The sequence below is a fragment of the Glycine soja genome, chromosome 17 (genome assembly GCF_004193775.1).
Source record: "Glycine soja cultivar W05 chromosome 17, ASM419377v2, whole genome shotgun sequence".
NCBI classification, from domain to species: domain Eukaryota; kingdom Viridiplantae; phylum Streptophyta; class Magnoliopsida; order Fabales; family Fabaceae; genus Glycine; species Glycine soja.
In genome coordinates this window covers 11,439,026-11,456,105 of record NC_041018.1, presented here as the reverse complement: position 1 = coordinate 11,456,105, position 17,080 = coordinate 11,439,026, and the positions used below count along the sequence as shown (strand labels likewise).

The following is a 17,080-nucleotide window of genomic DNA, read 5'->3' as shown; positions in this document are numbered from 1 at the left end:
CAAGTATGCGTAAGCTCGAGATGTGAGCAAATGTATTTGAGAATTTGATGAAACCTGGTATTTATAGGAGTGAAGCATAATTGCGAGTTGTTTGTAGGGATTATTATAGCCTTTGCAGATGTAAATGGTAGCTTATAGATAAAAGTTAGCTTATATATAAAAGCTAGAAGATAATTATACCTTATAAATAATGTGCAACTTTGTAGATAATTAGTTACCTGCCAATAAATAAAAATATTCAAATATATTTGAATATTAATAGGTTAGAATAACCTGTTAATTGGGGGAGTGCGACCGCTAATGGATCTAGTATCTGCACTCCTGTTGCAAGACTGACGTGGAAGATTAACATGTATCGTCTTGGAGTGTGATGTAGGATGTCACATATATTTTATGGGTCTTGGAAAGTATATTATGATTTAAACAAGTTTTTTATATCTAAAAAATTAATCATTTTTAAATTATTACTTAAAATGAAAAACGACTAATGACATGTGGTAATAAGATGAAACTGAATTTTTTAAAAATATTTGATTAGAAAAAAATAAATATTAAATAATAGCCTAAAAATAAACTATATTTTAAGTCAGCAAAAACTTAATTAAAAATTTTTAATTTTATATATTTGTATAGGTTTGGTAGCGAGTAGAGTGGGTACTGAATTCCAAAACTCTTTGTTATTCGGTGTGTGCGTGTCCAACTTTGAACGCACTTTGATACTGCCACTTTCTCCACCACAAAGAGAAAAAAGAGAGAAGAAAAGCGAATCCCCTGTGATCTCTCACACAATTCCAATTCCTCTGGATCTCGTCTCGATCGATAGATCTCGAACATGAGCACTGGGGAGCTTCTCAACATCGAACCTCTCGAACTCAAGTTCCCCTGTGAGTTTCCATTTTCCCTTCTCTTCTTCTTTTATTCTAATTCTAGGGTTTCCATCGCACCTCTCTCATTTCCATATTTTATTCTTCTTTTAGTTGAGCTGAAGAAGCAGATCTCATGTTCTCTTCAATTGTCCAATAAGACCGATAGCTATGTAGCCTTCAAGGTAATTTTGGTTTCCTAATTCTCTCTTTTGCGCCTTTGTTTTTAATTAGTTCGATCGTGGATTTTGTTTTTCTGCTTCTGTTTTGAGATCTGGTGATTTTTCATTTAACCGTGTCAAGTTAGCGTAATGTAGGATTGAAACGGCACTTTTTTTTTGCAGTGTTTGTGAGATAAGTTTGGAAAATTTTGCGTGTTTGTTTTTCAGGTGAAAACAACCAATCCGAAGAAGTATTGTGTTCGTCCGAACACTGGGGTTGTCACGCCTCGATCTACGTGTGATGTTATCGGTACTAATATGGTTATTCTGAATCCATTTTTCTACCTTTTTTTTTTTTAAAAAAAAATTGGTAGTTATGCTTTATGGCCGAGTAATGAATTGGGGACTTTTTTTGTGTGTGTGAATGGAAGTTACCATGCAAGCGCAAAAAGAGGCTCCTGCTGATATGCAATGCAAGGATAAGTTTCTTCTTCAGAGTGTAAAAACTGTTGATGGTACCAGTCCGAAGGATATCACTGCAGACATGGTATATGTGTTGTGCTACTTGCTTTTGCGTTTTCATTTGATTTGTGTTTGTTGTACGAAATTATAAAGATTTTTTGTGCAATTGGTATTGTTGTCTAGTTCAACAAGGAGGCAGGGCATGTGGTTGAGGAGTGCAAATTGAGAGTGCTGTATGTTTCTCCACCTCAACCACCGTCTCCAGTCCCAGAAGGTTCGGAGGAAGGATCCTCACCTAGAGGTTCTGTTTCAGAGAATGGAAATGCCAATGGTTCTGACTTCACACAAGTGGGTTCTTAAATTATTCTGTTTTAGGAAAACCTTCGTCTTACCCCTTAAAATTCTGAGGATATAAATTGGGATGCTTTTGCTTGTGTATTTCAGGCGGCAAGAGGATTTACTGAGCGACCTGAATCTCAAGACAGATCTGCAGAGGTAAAGTAGAAAGTTCTAGACTTTTTTTAATATAAGTTATTACAAAACCAATATCATGGTCTCACTTGGAGCCATATCAGTTAGAAGAAAATTCTAATGCCAAGAGTTGTATTTAAGGGTTTGCAATGCCTTTTTTGTAAATTGAAGGTTTTAACAACTGTAGTAAATTGAGGCTTTAGAGATTTCTTGCTCTTACACAGATTCATTGGTTGGTAGTAAATTGTTTTTTTGATAGAGTTTCAAAAAACCTTATTTTCTTATTTTCATCTGAAGCTATTCACAGTTTTTATTGATTTTGAACTTTCGAAGCAAACCATTTAATATGAAGGAACATAGATACATAATGCAAACCATTCAATGCTGATGGATATGTTTTCGAGTGTTAACAAGAATGACTTTTAATTTAATGCATGACTTATCAATCTTAGATTGACAAAAAAGAAATGACAAACAAAAGGAGAAGATATTTGTGTTTATTATTTTTCTTTTAATGATAGGGGTGCTGATCTATTCTAGAATTGATCAGAAGTGACTGAGAGTGGCATGTCATTGATGAATAAATAGAATAAAATTAAGGATTAAATGATAAATATTTTATTTTAAAAATTCAATTAATAAAAAATAAAACCATTTTTATCCCTCCTCCTCAAGCTTCTTTCTAATCCTAGGATGTCTTTCACACCTTCCCCCATGCGTTCCATTGAGGATACTCAAAGAAATTTACCACTGGGATGGCTCCAGTATGTCATGAATAACAAATTTGAACAACAAAGTGGCAGTTTTTATTGTTACAACTCAAAGCCCAGTGCTATATTTTAACTGAACATGTTTTCATTCTTTCTGAGGGCGAGCCCTGGTGCAGCGGTAAAGTTGTGCCTTGGTGACTTGTTGGTCATGGGTTCGAATCCGGAAACAGCCTCTTTGCATATGCAAGGGTAAGGCTGCGTACAATATCCCTCCCTCATACCTTCGCATAGCGAAGAGCCTCTGGGCAATGGGGTACGCTAGTAGTATGTTTTCATTCTTTCTACTTTTGTTATCTTTAGTTGAAATTACCAGTGATTGGATCATGCAATTCTAGCTTCTATTTGAATCTGAAATAATATAACTACAAATATAGAAGTGATCAGGCTTATAGTTTTTGCAACTAAAATGAGAAACAACTTAAAATGCAATCCAAGACACAAATCTTAAATTATTATTACTCCCTACTCCATAATGTGGTGTTTATGTGTGTGTATATATTCATTAACAACATGCCACTCTCATTCCCTTCTAATTCACTACAAAATGGACCCATTGTATTTAAACTCTTCTTTTTGGTTCATGTGCTGTAACTTTGCTCCAGCCTGTAACTTCTAGAGTTGGTATTGTTTTACAACTTATTTGATTATAGTTGCTTGCAAAAATGAGAAACAACTTAAAATGCAATCCAAGACACAAATCTTAAATTATTATTACTCCCTACTCCGTAATGTGGTGTTTATGTGTGTGTATATATTCGTTAACAACATGCCACTCTCATTCCCTTCTAATCCATTACAAAATGGACCCATTGTATTTAAACTCTTCTTTTTGGTTCATGCGCTGTAACTTTGCTCCAGCCTGTAACTTCTAGAGTTGGTATTGTTTTGCAACTTTATTTTGATTATAGTTGCTTTGTTGCAGGCTAGAGCTCTTATCTCAAGGCTGACTGAAGAAAAGAATAATGCAATTCAACAAAATAGCAAGCTCTGCCAGGAACTGGTGAGAATTTACAGTATGTCATTGATAATTTTATTTACTTATTTGTCTAATCTATATTTATTTTCCTTTTGGTGATGGAGGATTTTAATCTGGAATATGAGCTCCCTTCTATAGAAAGAGAATGATTCTGCTTCTAATTGTGGTGGTTGCCTTGGATATTATGTTTTTATATTGTCTCAGTCTCTGAAACATCATCGGATATACTTTCTAAATATTTATTTTGAAATCGTGCTTGAACTAAAAAGTAACTGCAAACAAATGATTTTCTGTGTTAGATGTGGGGAAAAAGTGTCAGGTCTTCTCAAGGTAACTTGAGGAGAATGACTTAAATAGAACCATGCTCTTGTTTTCTTTGTGAAAAATATTTTTTGGGTATTCAATATGTCTTGTTCTTTTTCATGACATTGGTTGGTGTTTGTGAGGTTCAATTATTTGGTGTTAGGAAAGCTGATGAACGTAGATTTTCTGCATCAGCATGTGAGTTCAGTTTTATGAACATTTGTGATGGACATGATTGTTATTTGTGTTTCATGTTGTTTCATATTAATTCATAGCTAAGACTACCCTAGGTTGTGTTAAATAGTTCTTTTCTCCTCTGCAATCTGCTAGAAATGCAACTCTTCCTGTCAGTTACTTTCCTATCATTTTATGTTGAAACAACAGTCTTCCAGGATTTTAGCCTGAATTGTGACTGAATGTGTTTTCGTTAGAAAAATGGAGTATGATTTCATTAGTATTAAAGCAAGTGCCTTTTTATATTCTGCAACCGTTGTATTGGATTATATACTATTGTCGGCTTTGGACGTGTAATGGAACACCTAATGCAATAATTTTACTACCTGTAGGAGCTACTGAAGAGGGAAGGCAACAAAAGTCGTGGTGGAGTCTCATTTGTCATTGTCGTATTAATTGGCTTGCTTGGCATAATTATGGGGTATCTCATGAAGACAACCTAAGCATTTCTGCGATTCAATCTTTCACCATAGTTTTCGATCTTAGTTTCTTTGTTCCTGACTATTCAAGCAATTATGAGGAAAGTTAAAATAGATCAATTCAGCAGATGTTGGTTTTTCTTTTTATTTTTGCTATTTCTTTTCTTTGGGTGGATAACATTTTGGAAGTAGAAAACATTAGGGGAAGTTGTGGGTCTGGTGGTTAATCATATTGTGAACTGACTCATACTTTCGTAACATGCATTCTTTTTGTAACTTAAGAGGGGAAGCTTCTTGTTTCTTCTTTTTGTGGTTCGTCTGGTGACTACATGGTAATGTCAAGTTGTCAATGATGACCACGAATAACATCATTCTTCATGGACTCTCTCTCTATCGTCTTTTCATGTCAAGAATGACCTTTAGATGATAGAATATAGTTTTTTGGTCTTTTTTACTAGGGTTTTCTTTCAAGTATTGGCGTGAAACGTATCCTATTTTATAACTGTTATAACGTAGGTTCTTTCGTTACTGTAGATGATCCGCAAAGTTATTATAATGAAATGCTCACACAGCCTTTCGTTTGCGTTATCAGATTTAGATGTGTATATTATCACTCATTTTTTTTAGTGCAGGGTAATTCAGCAATTTAGAATAACATTCATTTTATCTATATATTAATCCATATTAAATTATCTCTAGCAAACACTCTTTGAAAGCATCTTCATCCTTTAACAAGCTGTGTCAACATGTAACTTGGTTCGTTAACAGCAGAATGAGCTGAAAAATATAATTCAATTTGATTGTGTCAAATTTTAGTTATATTTTTCAATAATCTTTTTAGTAAATTTGAATCTGTTTTACCGAGTCTAATTTGACATTGATTTCTTTGAATTTGAATAACTCCTTGAGAAACAAAAAAGTTCACATATAATTATGATCTCAATTTTATCATGGTTACTATCTCGGTCCTCTATAGTAGTCTATACCGCGACCAGTTCTTTCTACTTTCTAATATGTAATAACCAAGCTAAAATTATATTGCCTTAAGTCTAATTAACTAGTGTCAATCTCAGAACAAAGCAAATCCACAATTTGATTGAATGCATCCTCTCTAATTCCCCTCTTATCTATTTGTTATCACTTCTAATAAACCTATTGGAAAAGAGAGCAATTTAGTGCTTATTAGAAACAACCAATTAAAAACTCAAGATACATAAAATAAATTGCCAAAGCCTACAAAATTCTTGTAGAAGTTGTGTTGAGGGGATGTATTGAATTAGAATTTTAAAAAAATTAATATAAAAAAGTCGTGTGAATTTTAAAGATTATATAGAAATATTATAACTTATCAGATTTTTTAACAAGATTTTTATGATAGTTTGGATGAAAGGATTTTATAGATTTATAAGATTTGAAATTATTATATAAATTTTTAAAAATTCATTTAAAATTACAAGAGTTAGTGAAAAAATAATAAAAATGATGAGATTTAGATAAAAAACGTAACAACAAATATTTTTAAATTTTTTTAATAACTATTGATTCTAGCTTTATGTCCTCCTATATTAATTTTTCTTACAATAATATTTTCTCATTCTTATTTTTAGATTTGAACAATAGATTTAAAATTATACATTGGCTTTATGATTTTTTTAATTACTATAATTATTCTATGATAAATTTAATGACATATTCAAATGAGGTGCAACAATAAACATATACTAGAAGGAAGTAGTGAAGGTGAAAAATGAGTTACTAACTTATGTGGATGACAAAATTAAGAGTGATAGTAATGAAAACAGTGCATCAAGCAAGTAATGGACATAATCAATAAAAGAAAAACATAGTCAATCTTAGCATATAAGACAAACATTCATTTAATTTAGAAAACAAAGGAAAAAGTGAGGGGGGTATATTTGACATTTTTTATTCCAAAACAACAGGAGAAATATATATATATGCCACAAGCATCTTGAAGAATATTAAAAAGAGAAGAAAATGTGTGATGAGAGAAAAGAAAGTCTAATAACCAATAAAAAAAGATAGAAAAAAGTCTAGCAAAATCTGAAAGGTTTGAATGAAATTGTTTGATGTTTTATATTAAAAAGTCTAATGAAATTCATCGAAATCTTTCTTAAAAAATAACTATATATTTTTTAATATCAAAAGATTTTTTATAAGTTATAAAAAGTTCTAATTGAATACCATTAAATTTTGTTGTCTTCAATAGAAAATCTCTAAAATCTCAGTTGAATATCAAAAGACTTATTTATAGTATTTAAAAATCCTGATTAAATACCACAACACTTTTAATGGTATTTTAAATTCTTAATTGGTTGTGTTTAGGAGCATGTGATGGTATAAGGAAAAATCAGTTGAGGCATTTTCTTTCCCTACACAAAAATGGCTAAACTGGAATAAAATAAATGAATTAATCTGGTATCAAGTAGCATAAATTTGAATGCTTAGGCTGCCTCTTCTGTTTCTTTGCGGTATGAAAGAGCCTTATAATTTAAACTTCGTAACTAGGATAAGCCTTTTGTTTGTTTGATTAATGTTCGTCTGAGTGAGTTAAAAACGTAGACAGGGACTTGGGTGGATCGTTCGCACTCTGCAGGGTGTTTCTTCTAATGGTTTCCTTCTGGAAATTGCAATTTGCTATGAAATCTCCTTTAATAGTTACTTCTTTTTTGCGCACATCAACTGTGTACTCTGTCAACCCTGCAAGTAATAGTTTTGTAACACAATGACAATTCATTTTAGTTTAACAATGGATTCTTGAATATTCCTTCGATGACATGGCATAGATATGTTAGTAAAATAGCACACTTTTTTTTTTTTATATTAATGAGTTATAAACAAACCATTTGGTCTTTTGACTTTTGAGATTCATTTAGGAATTAGTTCTTATGTGAAGTTATTCTTTTGAAAATAATTCTAATTAAATCTTTTATAATTTCTAACTAATGCTCTTACTCATTAGATAAAGAAGATATTGTATTGTTTTTATTATAAATTTTCAAGACATTAAATATATTTACTTTTCATTTAATATTTTCTTCGTAAAGTTTGCAAAAGATATGTAGTAAAATCACAACACTTTATTTTTTATATAGAGACTGATTTCTAAACAAGTAACACTTGATCAAATGATTAGTTTACCCCATGTGTGTATATATATATATGTGTGTGTGTGTGGTTAAAAATATGGTTTGACTTTGGTTTGGTTGAAGATAGTTTGAAGCCAATTGGGATGACAATTTTACATTTCTCCACAAAAGACAAGGCAGAGTTCAAAACCTACCAGTTATTTTAGATACAACTCTGGAAACTCTCCCTCTGCACCCATTGCACCCCATATTTGCTGCTATCACTACAACCTGAAACTGTTCATCAACCATTACAAAACAAAGCAGTGAACTTGGCATGTCTACAATCATCTAATTTGTGATTTTTGATATTACAATAATAACTTTTTTTTTTCTTTTGATTAGTAAGAATTGAACTCAGATATAAGAGAGTTTATTACAACAACTCACACACACCGTTCATCTGAGTTAAAACTTTTGATTATGACAATAATAGCTTATTCTGAAAAATTGAAACAATTGTGTGGAATAGAATTGGATTAACAAACATTCATGGAATAGGAACGAACAATCTAATGACAGGAGACAGATATTAAGATTTAGACTGAAACTATGGAGAATGAATTGTATAGTATAATAGTAAACATACCGAAGGGAGTGTCAAGTTCTCTAAGTGTAAAAGGGAACGTTTATTACTTGTGGTAGCCTTCATGCAAATCTCTGTTTTGTTAATGGCCATATGATTGATTATGTGCTTCTCTTACCGAACCATAATGGTTTTCTTCATAAGCTTCTCGTTTTAAAGTTGCCGTACTAGGATTAGTTGAAACTAAAACCTTCTATTCAATTATGTCATGTTTAGATAAACAATTATAGTTTGAATAATTCAATGGTTCCATACGCAAACCCTTTACCAAGCATTTGATTTCACATAAGAGATTGTCTGGCACGTTCCAACAACCAAGTTTAATCAGTCTTTTTTAACAGATAAACTTGTTTTATGATTTTAAATGGAGATAGATTAGTTCAAACTATAGATTACCAATGAAAATTGATTACCTGAGAGAAACCAATGAAGACTAGCATGCATAAAGTTATATTTTATTTACCAATGGGATTCGAAGTCAATTATAGAAACGTTTATCCTTAGACGTCAAATACAACGGGAAAAGACGTTGTAACAGCTTGCCAACGATATACTCCATTTTTATTATGGAGGTGACCATCAAATGTGTAATCTACTGAATAAATCAAATGTGTAAGCATGTACGTTAGACGTTCACGAAATGTCTAACTTGAAAAGGGAAAGGAAAAAAAAAAGTAAAATATTTATATTAATTTAAAAAATATTGTTTCAACCACCAAGTGTGTAGATTAATTGACGCCAGATTATTTCCTCCTAATCAGAAGTTCGAGTCGTAGATAGCTGTGTTATGTTAAATAGCTGTGTTTATAGTGGTTCTTTCCAAAATGGGATTAAGCGCCAATTACAAGGAAATTACATGAGTTTTGTATTAAAAAGCAATTACTTTATGGATAGTTACAGATGAAATAAAAAAAAAAAGACTTGATCAATAGTTATGGAGCAGCTTGCTCATCCGATATCCGTGAGTCCTTAGGGTAATGGGGAAGTTTATTTTATCCATTCTTAATATTAATTTCTCTTCATTAGGATAATGGGAAAGTTTCTACGAATGTTAACCACAAAAATGAATGCAGAGTATACATAAAAGCGATCTGAACATTGACCATTAGCATTAACGTCACGGTTGCTGACCATCACAGGTTTGGAGATTCCTCTCAAATCCAACAATTGCATTATTCTAATAAGGATAATTTCTTCAAATACAAGGCAAAGATCAAAACTTGGCTAGGCATTTGATTCGGCTGATACATGCTTGAAAATCTCTAAATAAAAAACAAATAAATATATAATTTCCTTTTCTTTTTCATAATTGGTTACACAGCAAGGACTTTAAACTATTAGAGATACAAGCTCAAGCAGATTTGTCCAGCACTCAAACTCCAAATTTCACAATATCGTGATATTGTTGAAAAGGGGGAGGGGAATCCCATCCCATGAAAAAAAATCCAGAGTTAAATAATATATGAAGAAGAAGTTTATAAATAAATCCGTAACACTTATCTCCATCATTGCGTGCAAAACAATACAATATGCTATTTCATTAAACAAAGTAATGAAACCTGAGAAACCAGTCCCATTGTTAATCCAAAAAATCAGCCACAGAAATCATTATCAATCTGGTGCAGCATCTTACATTCCACTTCCATAATTCTTATATGTGCAAGTGGGAAACCAGCTTTACATTGATCCAAATCAGTTTATGCATAATTTCTTAGTCATCGATAGTTATTTTTATTTTTGTAATCTTCACAAATTTACTACCTTTTGTCCTCCTCAAATTCAAGCTCGGAGCGCTTAGGTATCTAAAATAGTTCTACATTGTCACTGTGCCAGTAAAACTAGAATGTCGCAACTGAGAATTTTTAACATGTAAAAACTACAGCCAATAATTATAAACAACAATCCCATTTCCACACTATGATACTTCAACACTAAAGAATTTCCCTTTCTACAACATTCCACTAGCTGACAATATTTGATTATACACTTCAGCAAGGAAGAGTACAAAATACTAAGTTCAAAATGTATTACATATGAATATGAATATGAATTTTTAAAGCTCACGTTTCAAATTCAGCTATGGGGTAGGGCCAATAAATCAATCTTAGGAAATGACAGCATTGAAATAGTGACCAATAGTGCAGAAGGTGAACAAAACAAATTCCATAGCAGCCATTTATGGAGGCATATCAGGCATATTCTGAATTATTTTCCGAAAGAAGAAACACAATTATACGAGATGAGGCAAACAAGAGATTTTGAAACCTATAGAGTGGTAATCCACAAAAATCCTTTGCGGTGGAACTAGATGATCTATTCCCAGTGTGATCTAGATGATTTAAAAAAAAAACAAATGAACAAATTAATAAATAAATAATTATAAAAAAGAACAAGGCAAACTTTTTATGCATGAAGAGTGTTGAATTTAGCAGGGGATATTTAGAGGAAGATAGAACAGGAGATTCTAGGGAATGATAATGCCTTATTATTTAAGAGAATGCAGTACATAGGTTCTGCATATCATCCATAAGTTTAGACTTGGAGAATGAGAAACAAACCAAAAATTTGTAAAGACTATGGAGTGTTGGCTAACACAACTGCAATTGTGGCTGCATCATTTGTCCACAATATCAAGAAATACAACAAAGCTGCGAAACCTTGATTGAAAATCATACAAGCATAGACAGACTGCCAGCTAATAGCAACTTCTGCATTGGAATTTTCTCAACAAAGGAATCATCTGTGTATGTATCAATGCATCAGCTCATAAAATAACTTCATGAAAGAAAACCAAACCACTTTGATTAACTATATAAACCTATCTTCCCTTATACAATATACTACTGAATCCAAATTGCATAACTTCCAATTACATGAAACTTCAGAAACAAAAATCAGTTCAGAAAAAGAACACAAAAAACCTATGTTCATCTGGTGAACCTCCTCCTACTGCCATAACCAGAACCATCTCTGTGACTCTGCATCTTCTCGTGTCTCAAAGCCCTCTCCCTATCCTTCTCTTTCCTCTCCCTTTTCAACCTCTCTTCCCTCAATTCCTCCATAGTCTTCCTCTTCTTCTCACCCTTATTTTCTCTCCTATCCACGTCACCACCTTCATCCTTATTATCATCACCGACACCTTCACCATCAGGCTTCCGAAGATACCACGGCAACTGAACCCCCTTCCCCGCAAGCCCATAGCCCAGCCTATACTTCTCATCCTCCGGGCCCACAGAAACTGTGGGCTTGGGCTTGGGTCCTCCTCCCTTCTCAATCTTCTTCCTCCTCTTCGCCCAATCCCTTTCAGCAGCACCGTCCTTCTGAATTGGGTCAAAAATGTTGATCCCCTCGAAGAGGTTGATGTGGCCAGGGTCGGAGGAAGGCACGGGTTCGGAGCGGGAGGAAGGCTGAGGTTCGGATTCGGGAGGCGGCGGAATCGACGGCGCCAAGCCGCGAGCGACGCGGAGTCGGTCGAGGCGGAGCTCGGCGTCGCGCTTCCGGGTCTCTTCACGCTTGAGCTGCTCCTCCCTGGCGGCTTGCTCTTCGTCGCGACGGACCTTCTCTCTGTTGTCGAAATTGTAAACGTTCCATCGCTTTTGGGGGAGAATGTTGAGACCTCCGTGCCCTCCCATTCTCGATTGCTAGCAACTTACTACCACTACAGGGGATTGGGAATTTCAAGGACGATGAAGATTATTGTACAGTGTTGCACGCACTTGACGAGTTCAAAAGATTGAGGAATTTCCCAATTTCTGTTCTCTGCCAAACCCTAACCTCTGATGGAGCAGGGATCACCAAGCCAGCTCAATTCTCCTTTTAACCTATTTTTAACTATTGTTTATAAATTATAAAAGATATTCATTAAATAAGAAGTCATTTTTAAAGATTTATAATTTTCAACAAAATTCACTCAATAATAAAAATTTATTTTATAAAATATATTACGAACATTTTATTAAAGCAAATATGTTATTAGAGGTTAGATTATTTAGTTTCATATAATTAATTTATTGATTTATATTTTTCAGTCATTATAAAAAATAGGTTATATATATATATATATATATATATATATATATATAAATTAAGAATTACAATTTAGATTATCTTAGAATACGTCCCAAGTATAATTTTTTGATGTATTATTTTTTAAAAAAAAATTGTTGATTTATGTTAGGAAATGTTTGTTGGTTAACATAGAGATACTTATATTTTAAAAGAAGCTCATTAACAAGTTATAACTATAATTTTCTTAAAATACACTAAAGTGTAACTTATAAACATTCTATGTCTAAACAAAAGAAGGTATACATTAACATTTTTTATGTGTGTGATGCAAAGGGAGTTTTACATGAAGTTCACATCCCTAACTCTTTTCTTTTACAGAGTGAGGAAAACTTGAATATAAACTCTACTTGGTCAAAATAAATATTCCTATTAACGTCGGGTTGATAGTGAAAAAGTTTTTGCTTCAATGACAAATTATCACGTATAATTTATTAATTTTATAATAATTAGCTTAAAGAATTACACTTATCATAATTTTTAATTAATTGAGAATGATTAGTTGACCTTAAAGAAGAACGAAGAATTGAGCAAGATATTCATCCCATTATCCATTGATCACATATGAAGAGCAATTTCAAAATTTTAATTCAAAACTCTGGAGCAATGTGTTGAACTTGCGAACTTTGATGAATTTGGAACTGGAAAAATTATAGAAATATTGAATTGCAAACTAGTGTTGTGACTAATATATATTACTCAAAGGCTAATTTGGACTGACTAACTTAAGTAAAAAACACTTGCATTGTGTGTTTGGAAACACAATGGCACATTGGATGTGATTTTTCACGTCTTGATTGACTAGGATGGGATAAATCACGTTACCAAATCATTTCCAAATACGTTATTAATAACAATCTAACAGATTAATAAACTTCTAAGCATTTACTAGCTACAAACTTACAAATTTAACTGTTAGTTGCAATGCGAAGGGTTTTCAACCGTCAAAAAATGAAATCACTAAGTTGTGTACGTTTGCCTTTATTACCATCGCTTTTTAAGATGTATGCACTTTCTTCCACATTTGCATTCAAGCAATTCATCCTCTGCCTGGTCAAGGGTACAAGAGAAATTAGTGAGGGGAGCAACATAGAGAAATATGGGCATGAAATAATAGTACGCAACTCAGATGCCAATGTTATGTCTTTACAAAAATATGGTGATGTTAGACCCTAATTCTACTATCTCGTTAAGGTTATATTATAAAAAATATTAAGTGATATCATATCCTAATTCTATTTGGGTCCAAAAAATAAAGAAAAAAAATAAATAAAAAAGAAAAAAGAAAGTAAATGTAAAAGAGAAAGAAGAAAAAAAAACAAAAAAAAAAGACATATAAAAAATGAAAAAGAAAAAAAAGTATTATGAAAAAAAAAAGAAAACTTGAAAAAAAGAAATAAGAAAACATAAAAGAAAAAAATGAAAAGAAAAGAAAAGAAAGAAGAAGAAGAGAACATGTGAAAATTAAATAATAATAATAATAATAAAAGAAAAAATATATATTTTGTGGTCTATTGGACTTTCAAAGAGAGTCCATTAGGTCAAAAGGGGACAATAGTGCATAAAAGAAGAAAGAAGGTATCTAACAAGGATCCCGAGAAGAAAAAAGAAACCAATTCAACGACGCCATTTGATAAGCTTTGTCAATGAAGAAGAGAGGTCATCATGTAACCCCTCATACTCACTCTCTCACCCTCACGTTTCTCCTTCTACTCTTTGTTTCTTGTTTCTTCTTCTTCTTGTTTTTTTTTTCAAATCACACGCAACACTTTCTTTCTGATTACCTTCAAATCACACCATCGCTCTCTTCGATTTTTAGGGTTTTTGCTATTGCCTTGCCTCCGTTCCCCCCTTCTAACAAAAACAATGTATTTTCTCTTGTCCTTCGTATCTATTCTTTGCATTTGGTTTTGGGTTGATTGAAGGCATTCATAGCGTAATTTGTTGCTGCATTTTAATCGATTTATCTAACTAGGACTCAATAGTTCATTGCATGCAACCATAATTTTATTAGGTTTTTTTCTTCTTTGTTTTCAATTAGGTTTTTATGTCGCTCTCCTTCAAACTTCATCTTTCCAAATCTTCTCTTTGCGATTGTGTTCTATTCTGCTTCCTACCGCAATAGTTTCTCTACTGTTAGATGGCCATGGCAGTCTCGCATTGTCGGCCAGTGGCGCCGGGGAAAGGCGCACCACCCTCCATGGTGGTCACCCAGTTCTCGTGCCGTTTTGGGATTTAGGTCATCTAGGGTTATTTCAACCTTGATGCCTAAATGCGGGTTGGGTCGGGTTGCCCTGATCCAGTTTCAACCCAACCGTTAAAAAAATAATTGTTGTTCACACTACCTGTTTAATACATGCACCTTTTTTTGTTTTGACTAGCCCATTTTTGCAAAGTCTGTAATATGGCAAAAAGGCTATTCACACCCTTTTTTTCATACATGCACTCTTTTTTGTTTCGGGACTAGTTCATTTTTGCAGTTTGTAATATGATGGAAAGACTATTCACACCCCATTTTTCATACATGCACTCTTTTTCTTTTGGGCCTAGCCCATTTTTTCAAAATCTGTAATATGACAGGAAGGCTATTTACACCCTATTTTCCACACATGCACCATTCTTATTTTGGGATAAACCCATTTTTTTTGTGAAGTCCAAAATAAAATAAAATTGAAGATCACACTCTTTTCTTTATATGTGCACCCTTGACACTTAGAATAGTGACTAGGCTTGCCATGTCAGCACTCTGTCAGTGTTGATTAAGTCCAAGTCAACCCTTTGACTTTAAAAAAAGAAAAATTAAAATAATTATAAATATTAGTGGATATATTTTTTTTCTCTTATTTCTTTATGGTTTCTATTGTTTATCTTATTCTTCAATGTGATTTTTTTTATCATAGTTAGCTAGTTAGTTTAATTAATAATGCATTGTAGATATCTCGTTATTCATTTTATCTTCTCCCATGTATTAGTTTTGCATCATTAATTACTAAATGTACTCTCCGCATTAGCACTATGTCAACTTTTTTTTACAAATCCGCATTAACATTCTTTAGTACACGCTTACACTATATGCACTCCATGCTGGGTCTCCGACTTGTTTGGTGGTGTTTTAATAAAGTGTGAGTAAATTTTGTGAATGACATGTTGGGTTTCCAACTTGCTCGAGTTCACAAAATTTATCACAAAACCAAAGTCTTTTTCAAAAAAGGTAACATTCTCAAATAAATGATCACTCAATTCTCCTTTTTTCGTGCACTTCATACTGGGTGTCAAACTTGTTTGGCAGTGTTTCAATAAAGTGAGTAAATTTTGTGAATGTCATGTTGGGTCTCTAACTTGCTTGACTTCACAAAGTTTACCACAAAATCAAAACCTTCCAAAATAAAAAAAAAAATCAACTAAACAAGCAATCTTTTTTTTTTACAAAGAACTACGCAAGTTTGATTTTCTCATTGCACTTGGGGATACGTAGGAATGAGGAAAATCCCTTGTTGCAAAAAAAAACACCAAAAAGATAAAATCCTTTTAAAAAAAATTGATTTCCTTTTCTAAAATAAAAAATAATATAACAAAAATATAATTTATGTTTTCAAGAGAAGATAAATAATTAAAAGACACTTTACTTTTGGCACACTCAATTAAAGGTTATTGTCTTCATAGCGGACATGTGGGATGTTAATACTTTTCTCGTAAACGATTCCCGGTTCCTTTTTCTTAAACTGTAGACCATTATTTATCCTTTTTTTTTATTTTCCCGACATTTTCATTAAATAAACGTGGATGGCGACTCCTCAAGTTTTCAATTTTTGGAAAATAATTTATTTATTTTTTTGTCTATATTTTATTTCGTCATCCCATGGTGACCCACATTGCAACAAGTGACAACTTTTATTAATGTTTTCTAAAATTTATGAATTTTAAATAACATTAAAACAAGAAATGTTCTTAAAATTTTTAAATGACATATTAATAAATTAAAGATGCTATGATTATTCTTTTTTTTTTTTGCATCTCTAAAATTGTATAACATAAAAGTTTAAAGTATAAAGGCCAATTTAAATTTCATAAAAAAAATTCAAATTTCAAATTAAAAGTTTTATATGATAAAATTTATTATGTTATTAAAACTCACAGATTTTAAGTGTAACAAATTTTGATACTCTTTTTATTTAAATATTTACCATATACAAAATTAAGAAACAGTACAATAAGGGTAACCAAATACTAATATCTAAGCATCTTGTGCCAGACATCCAAAATTCCAATCTCCTATTTGGGAGTAGTGACAGATACTTACCAGGTGAAATGGTCTTCACAGCATATAGAATCCCATATAATTGCAAGCCCGACTCCTTTCCTTCACATGACAAGCAATAAACAAATTTGTATTAAGCTAAAGAAAGGCAGATAAAAGTTGACAATACATAAAGGATGAACACAGTTAAATATTGAGCAACTGATATTTCGATCCTATGAAAGTCAAAGTTAGTCTCAGGAGTTGGTATTTATAGTCCAAAAGTAAATTATTGACCATAAATGCTCTCCACCTTCAAAATTCTTCAAGGAAAAGAAATAAAAAGCGACAAAAAGTTCAAAACTTGAAGCGTGATTGGGTATT

At 32.4% G+C, this 17,080-nt stretch overlaps 3 protein-coding genes across 4 annotated transcripts; 1 reads left to right on the top strand and 2 right to left on the bottom strand.

The window, feature by feature from the left end:
- The first annotated feature begins 649 nt into the window (after positions 1-649).
- Positions 650-5,086, top strand: LOC114393649 (vesicle-associated protein 1-2-like). The gene is made up of 8 exons (XM_028355021.1): positions 650-884; positions 978-1,048; positions 1,253-1,334; positions 1,456-1,571; positions 1,670-1,834; positions 1,931-1,981; positions 3,650-3,727; positions 4,573-5,086. Exons 1-8 carry the CDS (start codon positions 833-835, stop codon positions 4,681-4,683), a joined length of 726 nt encoding a protein of 241 aa, XP_028210822.1. The 5' UTR covers positions 650-832; the 3' UTR covers positions 4,684-5,086.
- Positions 5,087-6,908: 1,822 nt separating this feature from the next.
- Positions 6,909-8,809, bottom strand: LOC114393650. 2 transcript variants are annotated; one of them, XM_028355022.1, is made up of 3 exons: positions 8,398-8,809; positions 7,964-8,045; positions 6,909-7,380 (listed from the first exon to the last, which is right to left on the bottom strand). In XM_028355022.1, the coding sequence occupies exons 1-3, from the start codon at positions 8,485-8,487 to the stop codon at positions 7,211-7,213; spliced, it is 342 nt and encodes a 113-aa protein (XP_028210823.1). In that variant the 5' UTR covers positions 8,488-8,809; the 3' UTR covers positions 6,909-7,210. The 2 variants fall into 2 exon arrangements, with proteins under 2 accessions (XP_028210823.1, XP_028210824.1); XM_028355023.1 differs by having other exon boundaries at positions 7,964-8,039; positions 8,398-8,583.
- A 2,174-nt stretch (positions 8,810-10,983) lies between these two features.
- On the bottom strand, positions 10,984-12,223 carry LOC114394270 (leukocyte receptor cluster member 1 homolog). Its single transcript, XM_028355950.1, has one exon. The coding sequence runs from the start codon at positions 12,024-12,026 to the stop codon at positions 11,322-11,324; it is 705 nt and encodes a 234-aa protein (XP_028211751.1). The 5' UTR covers positions 12,027-12,223; the 3' UTR covers positions 10,984-11,321.
- Between the last annotated feature and the right edge of the window lie 4,857 nt (positions 12,224-17,080).